At 40.5% G+C, this 18,198-nt stretch overlaps 2 protein-coding genes across 2 annotated transcripts; one reads left to right on the top strand and one right to left on the bottom strand.

Moving 5' to 3' along the window:
• The first annotated feature begins 1,791 nt into the window (after positions 1-1,791).
• On the top strand, positions 1,792-8,187 carry inaa (internexin neuronal intermediate filament protein, alpha a). Its single transcript, XM_018694632.2, is given in 6 exon segments — positions 1,792-2,400; positions 3,721-3,951; positions 4,068-4,361; positions 4,363-4,596; positions 6,403-6,527; positions 6,661-8,187. Coding segments are annotated over 6 exon segments (1,371 nt in total). The 5' UTR covers positions 1,792-2,106; the 3' UTR covers positions 6,854-8,187.
• A 335-nt stretch (positions 8,188-8,522) lies between these two features.
• pcgf6 (polycomb group ring finger 6) lies at positions 8,523-14,995 on the bottom strand. The gene is made up of 10 exons (XM_018694639.2): positions 14,528-14,995; positions 14,305-14,404; positions 13,858-13,954; positions 13,493-13,548; positions 12,974-13,033; positions 12,185-12,302; positions 11,178-11,205; positions 10,502-10,600; positions 8,957-9,043; positions 8,523-8,839 (listed from the first exon to the last, which is right to left on the bottom strand). The coding sequence occupies exons 1-10, from the start codon at positions 14,600-14,602 to the stop codon at positions 8,789-8,791; spliced, it is 771 nt and encodes a 256-aa protein (XP_018550155.1). The 5' UTR covers positions 14,603-14,995; the 3' UTR covers positions 8,523-8,788.
• Between the last annotated feature and the right edge of the window lie 3,203 nt (positions 14,996-18,198).

The following is an 18,198-nucleotide window of genomic DNA, read 5'->3' as shown; positions in this document are numbered from 1 at the left end:
TAAATACAGTAATAATGCTAACACAGCTGGATAGAAATAGATGTAATATAAGGTCATTATAAACTCACTGTAGAATACACAAGCTTGTAAGATTGTGTTTTTTTGCTCACCTTGCAGGTGTTTGTCTGAATGAACTGCACACACACACACACACACACACACACACACACACACACAGACAAAGCCCTGCATACAGTGAAAGGTGACCTCGGGCTTCTGAAATCTAACTAGACTGACATGGGGAAGTAGCACTCTGCAATAACTTCCTCCCTCCTTTTTTTCTTCCAACCCTGCACCTGCTTTGCCTTGGACTGTTATACAGTGATATACAAGAAAGATCAGGTAACCCTTGATTTGCATTGACCTCTACTGGCAGTCCAGAGGGAACTGCAAGTCAAATTCCTGCACAAGTTCTCTGAAGCCGCAATTCTAGGTACTACTGCCCCTTAGGGTTATATATAATTAACATACTGGTTGACATAAGTAATCAAAGACAGCATTGATCTACACCTACAGATTATGGCAATAACTGTACTTCACCCTGATTTACCACCTGCTACCAGTAACATGCACTTCTTCCTATTTCTATTCCTCCTGCAGTGACGTTTCTCACTCAGCTTTACATGACCTGTCTTTCTCAGCCATCTCCCCCACAGTCAAAAACCAAAATATCCGTTTTACTTTTGTTGAAGCCACCATTTACAACCCAGCTGTTTCTGAAGGGAGCATCGCCGGGGAAATGAGGGTGTTTTCAGTCGAGCGCAGGTGATAATGATTATACAAAGAAAAGCTGGTGAAGCTGAGATTCATTTACAAATGTGCTTTTCCCTCACAGCCAGAAGAGCAGAAATCTCTGTTACTAACCTTTACTTCTGTTTTAACTATCACTTGGTCCATGACCTGTGCAAACAAGGAAGTGCTAAACAAAGGTTAGTCGGTAACTGAGCCTCAGTGGGAGCTGAAGCTCGGTCTGGCCAAGTATTTCTCTTTGCTGCATTTGGAAACAAAAATGTGGATGGAGATTAAATCAACACAGCATAAATGTAAAACAGATTAATATGTTCATTCACAGTCAAAAACAGAGAGAAAAATACATGAGAACAATTTAATCAAATCAGTTATATTTAATGGTAATGTTCAAATTAAGTGTTCTTTGTAATGGTACAGTGTATATGGTATAGTCTATACTTCTTGTGTAAAATGGCCGTTTAGCCACTTTAATAAGTAGAGTGTATTGTACTAACAGTCAGCGTTCAGACAGAATTTAGTTTTTCCTGTGGCAGAGAGGAGGAGCTGTTGGACCACAGTGGTATCAGGGCTGATGGGTGATGAACTGCTGCTGGATGCAGTCAGGGTGAGATCAGTGATCCTAACAAATGTTTCCCCAGTTAGAGTACCAAATGCTAAAAGTTATTTCCAAATCAAAGTGACATTTGTGACCTGTGTATGAAAGTTTAAAAGTAAAGAGATGGACTTAATATTCTTAGTTTCATGAAATATGAAAAAAACCAAAAACAAACAGCCTCAGCCCTTAAAATTAGATGTTATACTGGGGTCTTCCCCAAGACGGGGCCTTAAGGTAATAAATCAGGTGTTATGGCCCCTTTTACTTCAGTTCATAGTGGTACATAAATTATTAATGTAAATAAATTCACAATTAATTTAACTTCCACAAAATAACTGCTGTGGTGAAGATTTAACTTTAGGGTCCATTAAGGATCTGGGGCCCTGAGGCATTGGTGCCTCTCTCCACAAGTAAGTTGACTGAGGTTTTCGTCAGGCAGAGGGCTCTGTGTGCTGGTCTGAAGTGAAACAGGCTACACGCTGCACGTAAAGCAGAGGAATGATGCTCCTGCGTGGACCATTCCATCAATTTACAATTACGAAGTGAAGCGAGACGTGGACAAAGTCTAAGTCTGTTTTACACCAACTTTTGTTTTGGTCTCTTAAAACAGTCAAACCTCACTCGTTATCCGCACTCTACCAGCGCACAAATGTTAAGAAGTCGTAAGGTGTAAATGGTTCGCTCCTCCTGCAGTCCTGCTGTCTGTAAGCTCCTGCAAAGCTCTTTAAGTCCCTCACTTTTATCTCTGACTCACGGCGAAGATGAGCTACGGAGACCGCTTCACCTCGTCATCTTACCGGAAGATTTTCGGGGACTCTCCCAGGTTCCCCGTCTCCTCCTCTCGCATGAGCGGCTCCTTTCCTCGGGTGTCCCCGGGGCTCAGGTCCATGGCTGCGTCCCGCAGCAGCGCGTCCTCCCTCAGCCTGTACAGACGGGTCGGACGGTCCTCCGCCTCTTTCTCCCCAGTGCAGACCGACTCCCTCGACCTGACCCAGACCTCCGTTGTCAACAATGAATTGAAAGTCATCAGAACCAACGAGAAGGAGCAGCTGCAAGTAGGTGTGACGAGTTGAAACAAATGATGAACTTGACAACTCATCTCATCAGTTCCACATTTTATGACTAAATAGCTCCCAATAATTCTGGTGTCTCAACCCTTTAGTGTCAGACCAGGTCATTATTTGCATTTCCCTGTGTAGAGGAATAAATCAGTCCATATTAGATGAAAATGAGTATAATGCTCCTCTTGTGTCATCACCTCATCCTGAACATTATTAAGCCTTTGGGCCAATATAAGACTCTAAACATTTACTCATATTTACCACAATGAAAGCAGCAATCATTGTATTTACTCACAAAAAGGTGACCTGGCCTTTAGACCACTTAATGAACTGTTAATCCTCCTTAATCTGATGCAGACATCAGCACCTCTTTATAAACACTGCACTTGTGGATGCCACAGTAACTTGTAACTAAACCACATCCGTAACTGGCAAAATAATCTCAACGCAATTCTGTTCTGGACCTTTTGATCATGTCACAGCAGGTGGAGTTGCTCTGTAGTAGATGTTCACATTTTTCATGATTTTTAGGACTTGGTAAGATTTCTCTTCTATGTTGGCTTAAAGGTAGAGCTGACAGGACGGCATTTTGATACATCTGCTGTGTAATCAGCCAAAACCATTATTTCATTATTGATTAACCAGGCAGTAATGTTTCTGATTAATTGATTAACCATTTAGTGTTTAAATGTTACAAAATAGTGACAAAATTTGCCTCCTAGTTTTAGGAGTCCCACTTGATAATCAAAATGTAATTAATTTACTGTCTATCAACTAATTAATTCATTGACAATCATTTGCTGTCTAGAACAAGCGAGTGAGCAGACCTTGAGTCGAGATTGTTTTGGTAACTGCTGTTTTCATAGATAAGAATGAGCTGTTGATTGGACGTTTAAGATGCACGACCACTGCAATGTGGAGGAACAACGCCCCAAGAATACTGCCTGATGTTGAGGGGAAATGTTTGAATTGAGTCTGCAGTTTTGATTTACCACTTTCTCCTGGAAGGCTGTCCATAACCATCCAAACAATGTCGGCAAGGCAGAGAGAAATCATCAGGCTCTCATTTAGGTAGACTGTGATGCTTATCCTTTCATCCCAATTTTAAAGCTGCGCACCAAATGTAAAGCTGCACTGATCAATAGCAACTGTTTGCTAACATGTTAAGTGACTTTTAAGGTGGTAACATGTCAATGCTGTGTTTACAGATGTTTCTGCTGCCCACAAGTGGTAAAATAAAACTATTAATGCAACTTTAAGCTCGTCAGTGGAAGCTATTGTGTGATAATAACATGTATTTTTCCTGTTGCACAGGGTCTGAATGACCGCTTTGCCATGTTCATTGATAAAGTGCGGCACCTGGAGCAGCAGAATAAAGTGCTGGAGACGGAGTTGGTGACCCTGAGGCAGAAGCAAAACGAGCCGTCCCGCATCGCTCATCTCTACCAGCAGGAGATGAGGGAGCTGCGGTCACAGGTGGAGGAGCTGAGCAGGGACAAGAACCGCATCCTGATTGAGAGGAACAACATGGAGGACGAGCTGCAGGTAAAACCAGTGGGTAGATAAGGATAAAGACTGCTACAGATTTGAATTTTATTTGCCCACAAACTCACCTCTCTCATTCTCTCATCTCTTAACTCTCCTCTCATTTCACATTTCAGAAGCTCAGTGCAAAGTTTGATGAGGAGGTGAGGGCTCGGGAGGAAGCTGAACAGACCTTGAAGTCTTTCAGGAAGGATGTGGATGACGCCGCAGTTGTTCGCCTGGACCTGGAGCGTCGGGTGGAGTCCCTAATGGACGAAATCTCCTTCCTGAGAAAGGTCCATGACGAGGAGATCCAGGAGCTGAGCAGCATGATGGAGGCGCAGCAGGTCTCCGTGGAGCTCGAGCTCGCCAAACCGGACCTCACCTCGGCCCTGAAGGAGATCCGCAACCAATACGAGTCCATCGCCTCCAAAAAATCTGCAGTCAGCTGAGGAGTGGTACAAGAGCAAGTTCGCCAGCCTCAGCGAGCAGGCGAGCAGGAGCAACGAGGCCATGCGGGCCAGCAGGGAGGAGATCAATGAGTTCCGGAGGCAGCTGCAGTCCAAGACCATTGAGATAGAGACCCTGAGGGGCACCAACGAGTCTCTGGAGAGGCAGATCACAGAGATGGAGGACGCACACAACACTGAAGTCACAGCCATGCAGGCAAGCAATCACAGTCCTTATAGTCAAGTATAGTGAGTGTTCTCTAATATCCCAGAAATGCTCACTGTAAGCCAGAGGAACATACTGAATGTTGGCATCTATGCTGCTGTCAGCATCACTGTAGCCTTGTCTTCATACCTCTCTATATGACAGTAGCCAGGATTTTAGAAATCTCCAAACACACACACTCATTTCTATTTTATGCAAGTTTCATTAACACAGAGCAGGTCTTCTCCTTACAATGTACAACTGCTTATGAACTTTACACAGCTACAATAACTGTCTCAGACCTTTTCCTACAGTTACATGGCTCTTTCCAAGAAACTTAGTATCAGTGAAGTGCAGACTTGTAAAATAAAGCCCTGGAAATTTGCTCTCAGCTCCCAGTCACCCTCTGCAGCACCACTGTCAGAGTCTGCAGAGAGGTCATTTCTGGCTACAACTCTGTAGAGTAATAGGATTGGAAGTGAGCCGATCTCACGGTCAAGTTCCCTCTGAATTATATCACAGCTTGAGTAAAGCAGTTAGCTAACTGCACACACAACTTCTACATGTCAAGCACCGACTGAGATCTTATCATTGAGGACAATCTCTCATGCGCTCTCATGCGCAGTTCTGCTGCTAACCTCTAAGGTCGCTTTGCTCACTTTTGACTACTAACAGAAAATTGCAATAAAAGCTGGTCATTAAATAATTTGTGGGCCTCAAAAATGGGTCAAGCAGAAAACTGACATTACTGGTATCGGCACTATAGCACAACAGTTTCATCATTGCTAAGCTCAACTCTCAGCTGCTCAGATTTTCTTTTAGTAATTCTGTTATACTTACTTATTGAGGATCAGATTTGTGCTTTACCTGTTAATTCATTTCAGCAGATTGGTACCACGAGCTTAGTTTAGTACAAAGACTTGAAATGGGAAAAAGGCTAGCATGGCTCTGACCAAAGGTAAGAACAAATCCACATACCAGCATTAATTGTGTGTGACTACACAATTAGTAACTTCCTCGAATTTGCTGGACTTGTTGGCACCTCACATCATGACCAAACTTCAGGAAGTCACTGCTCCTGGCCAAGAAATAATCCAGCACATAACCTCCCCTAAAGATACAGCATTACATTACACTTCCAATCTTTGTACGTATTAAACTAATGAAATACAGTATATCAGTTAGCTAGTTTTAGAGGTGCTGGTAGGCAGATTGTTACCTTTAAACAGAAGCCCACTTCTAGACTTTCTGCATAGCTAAGTGGCTAATGGCTGTAGTAAGAGAGAGAATAACATATTTTCCATATTTTCTAATCCAAAATTAATTGAAAGCAGGAAGGATTCTCATTAAATGTAATAAAAGGAATTTATGAAATAGGGGTAAACTACAATTAAAGAATTCCTGCCTGTAATAATAACCTGTCTCAAATAAAGTTACGGCTCTGATCCTCAAAGTTTGACAATTCATTGTCTGTAACAGAGATCAGGTTCAAAGTCTGAAGTCAAGACCTGACCTTTAGTGTGTGGTAGGCACTGAGTGAACAGCTCTTAGTGAATTGCATGTCTATTAGATTAACCTCTGACCCGCTAAATCGGATACAGGAAGGCCATCTGCTTTCACTGGCTTTTTAGAGAAGGTAAAGCCGCAAAAGGTTATTTTATTACTTCAAAGGAAAAAGGAAATTATGGCCCAGAAAAAAAGGTACCCAAGTAGATTAAGATGATAGTAATTGAAGTAATAAGAAAACTATGTGAAACACAATTGATTATCTCTCAGCTTTTCTCTCGTCTAACTGCTTTCTCATTTCCAATGTAACAGGACACTATTGGCCACCTGGATAGTGAGCTGAGGAATCTGAAGGGTGAGATGGCTCAGCACCTGAGAGAGTATCAGGACCTGCTCAATGTCAAGATGGCCCTGGATATAGAGATAGCTGCCTACAGGTGCTGACTGGATTAAAGGACTAACCAAAACCAAACAATAGATGGCTATGTCTTGCCAAAACCTGTAAGCACTGTGAGGTGTGTTAAGTCTCTGTGTGTCCAGTCTGACCTTTGTTTCTTTTGGTCCTATAAGGAAACTGCTGGAGGGGGAGGAGACTCACTTTAACTCAGGGGTGTCTTTCGGTGCTGCCAGCTACAGCTACCAGCCTCGAGCCTCAGCCAGCTCCTCCAGGAGCAGCCAGAGGGAGAAAGAAGGAGCTAAGAAGGAAAGCTTCAAGGAGATGAGTGAGGACAAAGATGAGGCAGACATCAACTCCAACAACTGAAAATAGACAGACAGACAGACAGAGAAATCTGGAGGGTGATAAGAGACATACTGCTTATGTCTAGTGAGTTCACAGTAACATACTTACATAAAAAATGGTATTTTGGGTGATAATCAGTATCATGTAGTTGAAAAATAGAAAAAAAGTTGACATTTTTTCCTGGGGGATAGGTCTCAGTATTTATGTGTATCTAGTACTGTAGGTCTCCAGAAGAACATGTCCTGAAAAAGTCCTGAATGTTCCTGTGTGAATTTCCATTTTGCTGCTGTTTAAGATTGCACTGAAACCTGTGTGCCAGGTGAGAAAAAGATTGCCCAGGCAGAGACTTTCTAAACACCAAATGTTAGTGTAGGTCCACTTCTCTGTTGTTGCAGTAGATTGTCAATTAACTTCTCAGTTTAAAGCACTTTGATAGAGTGTGTGGAAGAGGACGGTGTCTGCTGGCCTCTTCTTTGCACTGTTGTGGTTTGTTTTATGATATTACAAGGTGTAGATGTTTACCCCATTCCTAACATTATCAGTGTTGCAGGTACAGTTTTCTATGTTGGAAAACTCTATAGTGACAAAGAGAATAGCCAGCCTGGTTTATTACGATAATAATAATTGTAATTCAGCTGTCCAATACATACACCGACTGGAAAACCATTCTCTGTTGTTTCAATTGCACTGAATAAAATGATAAGAATGACAAACTGTTTTCCATGTTTTCATATTCAAGTCAGCATTTTCTCAAATACAGGAAGATGTTCTTTCAGGGCTGCTGCCAGGTAGATGTCAATCTTCAGCAGTTCAGGCCTCAGCTCAGTAACAATCTGCAGTTGTACTGTAATGATTACTTTTCCATAATTCTACGGTTTTCCTGACTTCTGCATCAAATTCTTAGGATCTGCAACACATTAAGTGGGCCACTGACCACAATTACAGAACTGTAGCAGAAACTTAATAATATCTCACCTTTGAAATGAAGAACTGATTCAATTGCTGGTAGATGTTTATCACAGGCTTTATATTCTCTACCTGTGGTCAGGGAGGAATCACTGCCTCCCCCTAAACAGTAAACATGGATGAATCATGAAACACTTCTCATTTGTAGTTATTTATTGATTCAAAGTGATAACAAATTACAACCCCTATCATAGCTTTCCTTATACAAACACCCTTTAAATAACTGCCTTTGTGCTCTGATGAGTTGTGCTGAAAGCTGGTTTTATCAAGTAAGACACATTCATTCACATCATCAGACAGTCTATATAAAAGTTAACAGCTCTTAAGTTAATGTGTAAATCAACACAAAGCAAGCTGGAATTAAAGATACCACAAAGATCTAAACTCTTCATACAGTATACATGCACACAAACCTTTGGTAGTGGTAGCTCTTTTGTTTCAAGCCCTTTAAATCACAGGTGTCTATCTGAAATCAGTCAACCATTAAAAATCATTAATGCAGAAAAAATAAGAATCAGGTCCCTGGTTTCCAGTTTGTACTGCCTTCACACACTGTTGAAATTAGAGCAGTTTCAGACCCACTAACAGCAGTTCAGTCCAGTTTTAGCTACAGCAGAACTCACATTCTTGTGTCGAGGGGAAGCACACTGAACGACACCTAAAAATGGCAGTAGGACTAGGAATTTGTCATTTCCACTCATCAGGTGAAATTCATTTCTACATGTTGGCACTTCAGGAAATCAAATGTATATGTGATGGTTTTTTTTTTTTTTTTTTTGAACATTTGATGCCACAGTGTGAAATTTTATATTTTAACTTCCAGAACACTGCAGACTTGATTGATAAAGAAATCCAAGTTTACAGTTCTTGAACTTTGTCTAACAACACATTTAAGACATTAGTGAAGCCGTTATAATGCAAATGTAGACACTGCACTCCACATTGTGACAAGAGTGTGATGAAGAGAATCAAAGTCCAAAAGGACAGAACTCAACACTGGGAGGGCAGAACCAAGCCAAAGTGCAGCACCAGCAGACCGTCCTGGAGCAGAATGGAAACAAGACCAAAATGATCCCTCAGGATGAGGATCAGTATTCATGGAAATGTCATTTGCATTATTAAAACTGTGGTTTGTTCTTGTGTGTGACTGGGGCTTACCTGTAGTGCCTCTTCACCCACAGTGTTCTGTATGTCTTTGAGTGACTGGTAGTGATCTAGGAGGTGATCTCCACAAACTACATCCACCTGCAGGACACACAGTAAAACTTCAGACCACTGCAGCAGAAATTCACAGGTAAGGTCTTGAACAGTCATTATAAACTGGATAGAGATAATGGGGTAGACTAAAACAGCAACTAGTCAATTCCAATGATACTAAAAGTGTTCTAGCAATGTATGAATTTAAAGGACAGAGTTATATAACTATTGTGACCTTTTAATACAGTGAATAATGACCTGGGCTCATCTTTCTCTGTTCTCACCAGGTTTGTCCAGAAAGAAATGCACAGTGAAGCACTGTGGCCAGGAAATCAGTGTAAACTGCTAATCCTCATCCATGTGTTACTAAGTACAAAATAACTGCTGAACTCTGTCTCTGTCAAACTGACACTTATTTCTGTTTGTCTGTGCCCTGAGGAAAGAAAAGGACACATCTGATCCTAACACTAATATCTTGTGAACATGTCTACTGCTCTGAAGCAGACATGTGGTATCACTGCACTGATTATTTGATTGTAATCAGATTAAGGTTGTCCTCAAGGAGTGTCTGTTGTCCTTTAGATTTAGGCAGCCTGCTGAGTTTTGCCCTGAGCAGCTGACCCTTCTGTGTTGGCACCTGTTTGTGTTTGTGTAGGCAGTTGTTTCATCTCCCCACTACAGTACACATGTGCATTGCTAACTGCACCGCATACTGCCCTGCAATGTTTCCATGCTTTACCTTTTGGATAAGGCTGAGTGTCCCAGTTCCTGGATGAGTGAGGAAATGTCTTCAAGATGAAACTGTACTGTACTGTACTGAGACTTATACCCCCGAGACAGCAGATAGACATAGACAAGCTTAACACCATTCTTTTTTTCCAGAGTTTAAGGAGACAGGAAACATGGAGATAGACAGAGAAAGAGGTATGACATGCAACTAAGGTCCCCCGGCCTGCATCTTAACCATTAAGCTAGACACATTCAAATGACACAATGTCACTGCTTGTCACTGTTCACTGATAAACTGCAGAATATTTGCAGAATTACATCAAATATTCACAAGACAAACATTAAGTTTCATGTTCTGTTTCTCTGCTGATCTTTGTTCCTCTCTCTTTCTGGAGAGACAAAATGACTTTTCAACATTAGCATCATTGAGTTTCCTTTTTTTTTTTTTTTTTTTAAACCAGCCTCAAACTGCATCACTGTGTCGTCTGAATGGTTACTACTGGTAACACTTAATAACCAGATGTCTCCTCCTATTCATCAACATATTAGTGGGCCAAAATGGCAACTTTCTTCATTTAAAATTAAATCTACAACACAATAAAGTGTGCAAAACCACAGCACTAGTCTGAACCTGGTTACTGTGCATACCTACACTAAACTGTAATGCTGACTGTCCTTTGCTGTTCTGCTTCCAAGTTTGTCTAAAGCAACAATCAGGATCAAGACTGTAGTCATGTAACTTTGTTGAGCGATTAGCTGTAAGCCTGGTAGACTCACCTGGCAGGATGGGCTGAGCTCCATTTTCCTCCTGATGAACAACTCCACGTGGCGGATAGTGGCCTCACCTGACACTCGAACATACCGCCTCTCTAATGGCTGCACAGAAACAGGGTGGTCAGGGTGGGATATACTGTATCACAGTCTTTCAGGGGAGTGTCACTCATTAAAAAAAAAACTACAGGGAACACAGGTTAGAGCTATGTCATTTAAAACTGAGCAACCTTAAAAAACATGTTAACTTCACTACCTCAAAAGCAACTTACAGCTGTTTATTCCAGCCCACATATAGACTGTATGGTTATAAAGTCACTGCCCTTTCCCCACAGTAAACTGTTCCAACAAATAAGCAAATAGCTTGTGAACAAAGTGGAAGAACTAGCAGCTAAAAACTATGAGACTGGTGCTAAACTGCCAGAAAATATTGTTAAAATATTAACAACACAGTCCCTGATTAATAATGCAATCGTCTGCGACAAACTACTCTTCTCAATATATCCAACAGGCTGTGCAATTACTTAAAAGCTTGACCACAGACATCCTATTGAATAAGCAGGACAGGGTGTAGCCACAACCTTTATCAAGTTATCGTCCACCTTTGAACTCATATTTTCTGTTACAGTGGACTATTATAATCTAATAAGACCTGATAAAGCCTTGAGATGAAAATCATTACCTTATAGTTGCTAATGCCCTCTTCAGCCCTGAAAAGAAAACAAGAGTCAATGTTAGTATATTTTTTGTATTGAGCAAGCACTCACTGTGAGACAATGGGACCATCTGGTGACATGTCTAAGTAACTGCATCAAAGTTTAATTAACTTTTACAAATTGGATTTCCCTTTTTCCTAAAGGCAGAGGACATGGTTGCCAGGAAGCAAACTCAGGTCAGTCAGTCATATTCACAGCTACGGACCAAAGGCAAAGTGTCTGGCCTTGGAACTACAATTTGCTGCCTCACATACTGTGAATGTGATTCCCATCAGGGGATGACCACAATACAAAAGTGGTTGTCCTGTGTTCTAATTGCTAATTAAGAGAATTATTTACACTTGTGAGACAAGGCAAATTAACAGCAGCTAACCTGAAGATTTTGTTTCACCCTAGCTGTGATGGTACTGACCTCACAAAGAAGGTCACAGCAGTAAATGCACAGGTGTGGTTAAAAATGGCTACTGATTAATAATGGCTGCATTCAGTTTAGAGGTTCCAGCACAGCAGTGCAATCATTAGTTATTGGTTGCACCTGTGCTTTTCCTGCTATGACAGATCCAATGGCTGCTGTGAAAATGCACATTGGTTCTACTTTTTAGAGCACTGTTAGGAAACAACAGAAAAAACAGACAGTGAGAACCTGATTGCTGCTCTCCTTTCACAAAACTGTAATGTCATTTGCATTTCAACATCATGCTAAGAAATAAGAAAAGAACATAAGATTAAAACCACCAGGTGAGGCTAATTAGATAATTAAACAGCTCCCTAATGAAAGGATGAATGAAAACACCATAATACGATAGCTTAGGTAAATAAAATCATTACATTAGCAAATTACAATGCTGTTTTATGTCATTTTTGTCTGAGTTGTGTAAGCACTTTAAACTAAATATAAATGTGCTGAAAGGCTACCTGTTATAGCCAATATAATTAATGCTGGACAAAAAAAACTGTCCAATGAGATCTTTACCCCACAAACTCCAGCAGCAGAGACACATCCAGCTCAGGGGGAATGGTGAACACAGACTGAGGAATGTTATCTTTCTTCTGTCTTCTTGCCACCACAGGACTTGGAGAGGAGAGCACCACTGCAAGGGAGCAAAGAGAAAACACAGAGGAGACACTCAAGTGACCAACTCTAAAGCTTTTGCTATGATTGCACTGAAAATCTCCATATTTAGATTTCTAGTTTATGAATTCTCAGATTGAATGCAAAATGAAAACACACTGAAAATCAATTCTCAAAGACATTGTGCATACACAAGTGGAAAACTGGATGTTGTTGTGATGTGGTTAGTAATTCATTTCTTATGGGCTCAAATTAGGGTCAGTAAGATTTTGAGATTGTAATGTTCACAAATAATTCCAAAGTTTGTAGCTGCAAATTAACATTTATAAACCTGTACAATAAATCTGCATAAGAAATTCAAGTTGTGAATGTGTAGAAAAGATCTCTATTTGTGAAAAAAATCATGTGCATGTGTAGAAAGGTTTCCTCAATCTGATTCGGATTTTGCATCTCAAACAGGTGTAAAAACAGGTTCAAAACTCATACTTCAGTGTCACACACAGTGTAGGAACTTTGAGCGCTGAGTTTTAGGCACACGACATACTCATCACTTTTCTGACCCAAAATTTCCAATCAGAATTATTTCGGTTAGAATGAAAAAAACATATGCATGAAACCATGGCGATGAGAATGGAGTGATATTATTCAGGTCACCATGAAGCTCCGAGACCAATAATGCGACTATTTTACCTGGTTTTGGCACCTCCAGCCCTCTCTCTTTGTAGAAGTTACATATTTGTTCTCGTTCAACTGTAGAAAAAAAACAACAACAAAAACTATAAGTATATCAATTACATTAAATATATCTGATTAGACATATAGTACACTAGACTATATACTACTAGAGTCCAGCCCTGTGCAATATCACTAAAATGTTATATGATTCAAAATTGTACCATCTTACAGTTATTCAGTTATCAAGTTGAAGTTTCAGTTATTTGATCTTATGTATAATTAAAAACAAACAGACAACAGATAGGCTGAATGGAACATGCATGGTTACTGCATTGAGTCAGCCCCTGCAGATGATGTCCAAGAAGAAAACCATTGCACACAAAAGTCAAACATTTGTGTTTTTCAGATTAATTGTCTTCAGTCTTTCTGAGGTTTGGCTCAGCTGCATGACAGGAGCTTGTAATTACTTAACACTTTAGTGAGAGTAACCAGGGGTGTACTCAGTTTTTTTCTGTGCACTGTACACATACTTACGCTCCTCCAGGAAGGGAACCATTTTGTAAACGATATCCTGCAGTTGTCTGTCAGGCCTGCAACATGAAAAAAAGTTTAACAAACTACTTTATTAAAGATCTGACTGACATCAGATTTCTAATCTTAATATTATACATTTAAAACTGTTTTATAATTCTTCACATCAAAATTTCAGACCTTTGAAAATAAGCTCCAATCAAGAAAATTGTTCCAATTTCCTGAACAATTCTTGCAATGTTTTCACACTTTTCTCTCCCACTAGCTTCAATTCAACCGACCAAAACTTAGCTGAGAGCCATCTAATCATTCATCAGGTTCAGAAGGTGATACAAATCATCAAATATGCCAAGAATGAACAAACTTACCTGATGTTGTATAGGGGTTGTGTCTGGTGGACTACAATGCTGCATGTGGGACACCTGTTGCTGTAGAAGAAGTGCTTCACGATGCAGCTTTTGCAAACTTGGCGAAAGTAAAACACATTACAATGTAAGCATCAGTCAGGATTCAGGATGTCAGGTATAAGACATGGTCATAATAACCTGGCATATGTGATATGTGGACATCACGCTGGAGCATCCCAAATTCAGACCTTTCTTGTACATAACTCCCCATGTTGTCTGTCTGTCTTACTGTGTCTCAGACAGTTAGACTCCCAAAGGAGAAAGCCAAACTATGCTAGTATGTTGTTATGCACTCAGGGATGAAAAAATGTGTCAGATTAACAGTCCAGTTCATTTGAAACCCTTTGAATCCTCTCAAAGTCCTCTGAGGACTCCAGGAGCAAAAAGGACAACTCTGCTGTGACTTACATGTATGCAGGCACTCTGTGATGGTGGTGGCATCGATGAGGAAGCCGCAGCACAGGGCACAGCGGATGTATGGAAAGAACTGGTTGAGGGGGATCTTAGGCTGTGGAAATGTAAACAAATCACAGGCAGAGATACAGCTTTAAAATATCGATGCATCTTCGTCATGAATAAGTAGAATAGAGGGAAGTTTCAAAAATAGTACAGAAAATGTCCGAAAACGTACCTCGTCCTCCGAGTCGCTGTCTGATATGTTCGTTGACCCCTCATGAATCCTGCGACCATATGGAGGCGATGACATTCCCAGTGGCTGCTAATAACACAACGACAAACTTCCCCTTCCTCTTTCAGTTACGGGAGCAAAATGACAAATTAAATGCTTTCTTTTAGAGTACGACCTAGCTCTAAGCGTCGACGATATTTGTAGTTGTCAGTGACTTTTGCTGAGTTAGCTACGTTTGGCTACCTGACTAACGTTAGCTTTCTTACTATATTCAATACTAAAAACATATACGCGAAGTGCTACAGTTATACCTTAGTTGCTTACGAAGCCTACATTAGCTAAGTTAAAAGACTCCTGCTAATAACACAAAAGAGCACTTCAGCGCGAAATAAAATTACTTCCTCACTTCATCTACTTTGTTGCCTTCTTTACACACAGGTTAGCGACTCAATTTCCCTCGCTCGTGTTACGCGAGCAGCAAAACAATACGACTTCCGGCCGGGATCCTTCAGAGTAAATGTAACTTGATCAGGAAATATAATAAGTAAAAATATCTGAATAATATGTCTAAATATCGCGGTATTTTATCCTGCCATTGTCATCTAATAAGCAGCTTGTGTAAAATAGAGCCCTTAAACCCCCAAAAGCCGCCAATAAGAGTAAAATGGAGAATGGATAAGAACTGTATCTGACAATATGGTGGATTGAAAAAAAAAACATGAATCAAAGAATGGTGGAACTCAACTGGATTAGACCTGAATTATAAACTACAAAACATAGTAACTCAATAATCCCAAACACGATTGACAAATTCCATACATTTATTTTGAAGGCACGATGACGTTTTTCCGGGAATAGCCATGCACGCAGAACAAGGTCCTATTTTGATTTTCCAACAGGGGGCGCTCGAAGCGTATAATTTCTGTCAATGCAAGGCTTTAAAAAGTCACTTTTCTTGAGGAGCAGAAGTCTCCCCTATGTTATTCCTGCACTCATGTCTATGTTTTTCAACAGTGTTTTTCCCCCAAAATTTTTATTGTATCAATTTTTGTTGAGGTTTTGCTTTGGCTCGTAGGAAAGCTAATATGGTGATCAACCCCTGAGCTGTCCTCATGCAACTTCACACATTTCAGAATGCAATATAGTCATAAGAATATCTGTAGATACAGCAGATAGATTTATTTATTTATTTTTTACAATGCAGTTATCTGTAGAACAAAGTAAAAATAATAACATAGGCTGTTTCCCTCTGTGACACTTGTGTCAACAGGGCTCTGTACAGCAGCATGCATATTTTGGGCAACAACTCTGAGTATAAAATAAATAAATAAAAGATGTTAAAAGTTATATCAAAGCTGACATAATATGATGATTTAGAAGCTCCAGAGACTAAGCTTCCCTTTGTTCCTGTGGTAACACTAGCAGGACAAGCCAATCTGAATTGGTGTTACATGTTGCAGTGACATGCCCACAGGTTTTGGGACATCCCCTGATAAAGACAATTCCAGCAGCATGTCTAAGCACAGACATTCCTTCAAGACACAAGTACTCATGGTTTATATCACATTATATATAGAGGATGTGAAGCAAATCATTATTCCAAGGATTACAGTGGATTTAACACTTCAGCTAATTGTATTAGTGGTCACTGTACTTTGCTGTAGTATCTTAGGTATTAAAAATAGAGCATTACTCTTCACCAGTTTTCAAACTGTTGAGAAATACAATGATTAAACTGTTTCACAGTATTGGTAAATGACTACTGTTACAACAGAAGTTTTACCAACTATTCCTTTTGGATAGGATAAACAGATGGTGTACCATCATCCTTCCATTTTGTATCATAATATGTTAAATGGGAGAGTTCAGAGATGAGCTTCAATCCACCGACAGTATTCAGATCATGTTTGACTGCGCATTTTGTGTGTTTATTTTAGCAGCTCCACACCTCCACCTTCCACGAAACATCCTTTAAAGCACATTTGTAGATTATCTGAGGAAGACTGCCAGATCATTTCAAGTCCACCTGTTGCACTTAAACACTTTCAGATGTAAGCATACTTTTCACTCCCCATTTCAAGTCTATCTGGCAGCAGCAGCAGCAGCATTACAGCTTCACCTCTGTCTGCTTTGCTCACAGTGTTACTGAATCAGCCTGTGTGTTTGAAGATAATGCAGGCTGTCCTGTTTGGTAGTAGTATCTTATATCTTCGACCTAATTCTCTGAGAAGCATCAGCAGGTATGAGCGGCCTAATCAGACACACAACAGACTTACTACTACACAAACAGGTGCTGATATAGAAATGTAGAAAATGGTCTGCAGGGGAGAGAGTAGTATCAGGCGTCAGAGGTTGCACAGATATGATGTAGAAGGTGAATCCAGTTACAATAAAGATCAATGGCTTGCCTTGAACCACGCACTCTGCAGTTCATAGATAATATAGAACCCCTATAGGCCACCTGACCCCTAGTTATACACATTACATGAGGTCTGTTAGCAGTTGGTCTTGTGAACTGTTTAGTTTATCAGCTCATATTTTTATATTTAATGGCAACAATAGCAAGTTAGTACAGCAGCCCATGGAGACCTGTAGCAAGGATTTCATAAATGAGTCCAAACAAACCCTCCACCCTTGAGAAATGCTTTGACAAACCATCCAAAGGATGTCTGTGGGAATATGGAACTTATCACATTTGCACTGCTGTGTGCTTTTCAGGTGTTCCAAGTGTGTTCCAGTCAGTGTCAATAATGTAACACTGGCATCCTTGAAAACCTTCCATAGCACACTCACTGAGTTCTTGTGCAAATATCCTGATGTCATGTCTGAACATGGGAATTCCAGACATCTGTTCACTGTGTGTAATGCTTTAGTGCTGTCTGTGTTTGTGTGTGGTGCACATTTTTGCAGCCATGTGCATCTGCATACCCGCATGATCACTTTGTATCTACTTGTTCTACTGGCATCATGAAGGGACTCCATAGGAGACCAGAGGCCATATTTTTGAACAATTAACCTGCTACTGATGTTCTCAGCAATTCATTTTGTTGAACTTTGCTTCATGGAAATGAGGAAAGTCCTCAAGAGAATTAGATGGAATAAAATGGGAATTCATGATTAATTTAAGTGGTAAGCTCAGGACCACAGTAAAGTATTTTTTGGGGGTGGATTACTGGAAATTCACAGGAAGAGAGAAGTTTGAAGTTCAGACTCAACTTTGCTTTTGGATTCTCTCAGGGTCTGTATATATCTTCAGAGAGTTTATGCAGATTTTCACAAATAGGTCTAAAGATCCAGGTCTCTGGAAGAACAGCATTTTGGTTGTTCACCAATCAGCCACAACATTAAAACCACTGACAGGTGAGGTAAATAACACTGATTGTTTCATTACAGTGCAATGTTCTGACATTCATCTGGATGCTACTTGACACGTACCACCCACCGAAACATTGTTGCAGACAGAACCACCTCCCCAGATCCCAATCTGACTCAGCATCTGTGGGATATGCCAGAGCAAGCCCAACCCATGGAGGCCCCACCCCATAACCCACAGGACCTAAAAGATGCCAATGCCTTGTTGCCAGACATCACAGGATACCTCCAGAGGTTCCTTGTCCTCAAGTGGGACCTACACAAGATTAGGCAGGTCCCACAGATGCTCGATCAGATTGGGC

Source organism: Lates calcarifer, linkage group LG16_LG22 (assembly GCF_001640805.2).
Source record: "Lates calcarifer isolate ASB-BC8 linkage group LG16_LG22, TLL_Latcal_v3, whole genome shotgun sequence".
NCBI lineage: Eukaryota > Metazoa > Chordata > Actinopteri > Centropomidae > Lates > Lates calcarifer.
Note: the sequence above shows the minus strand (reverse complement) of the source record. Positions and strands in the feature narration are given on the sequence as shown.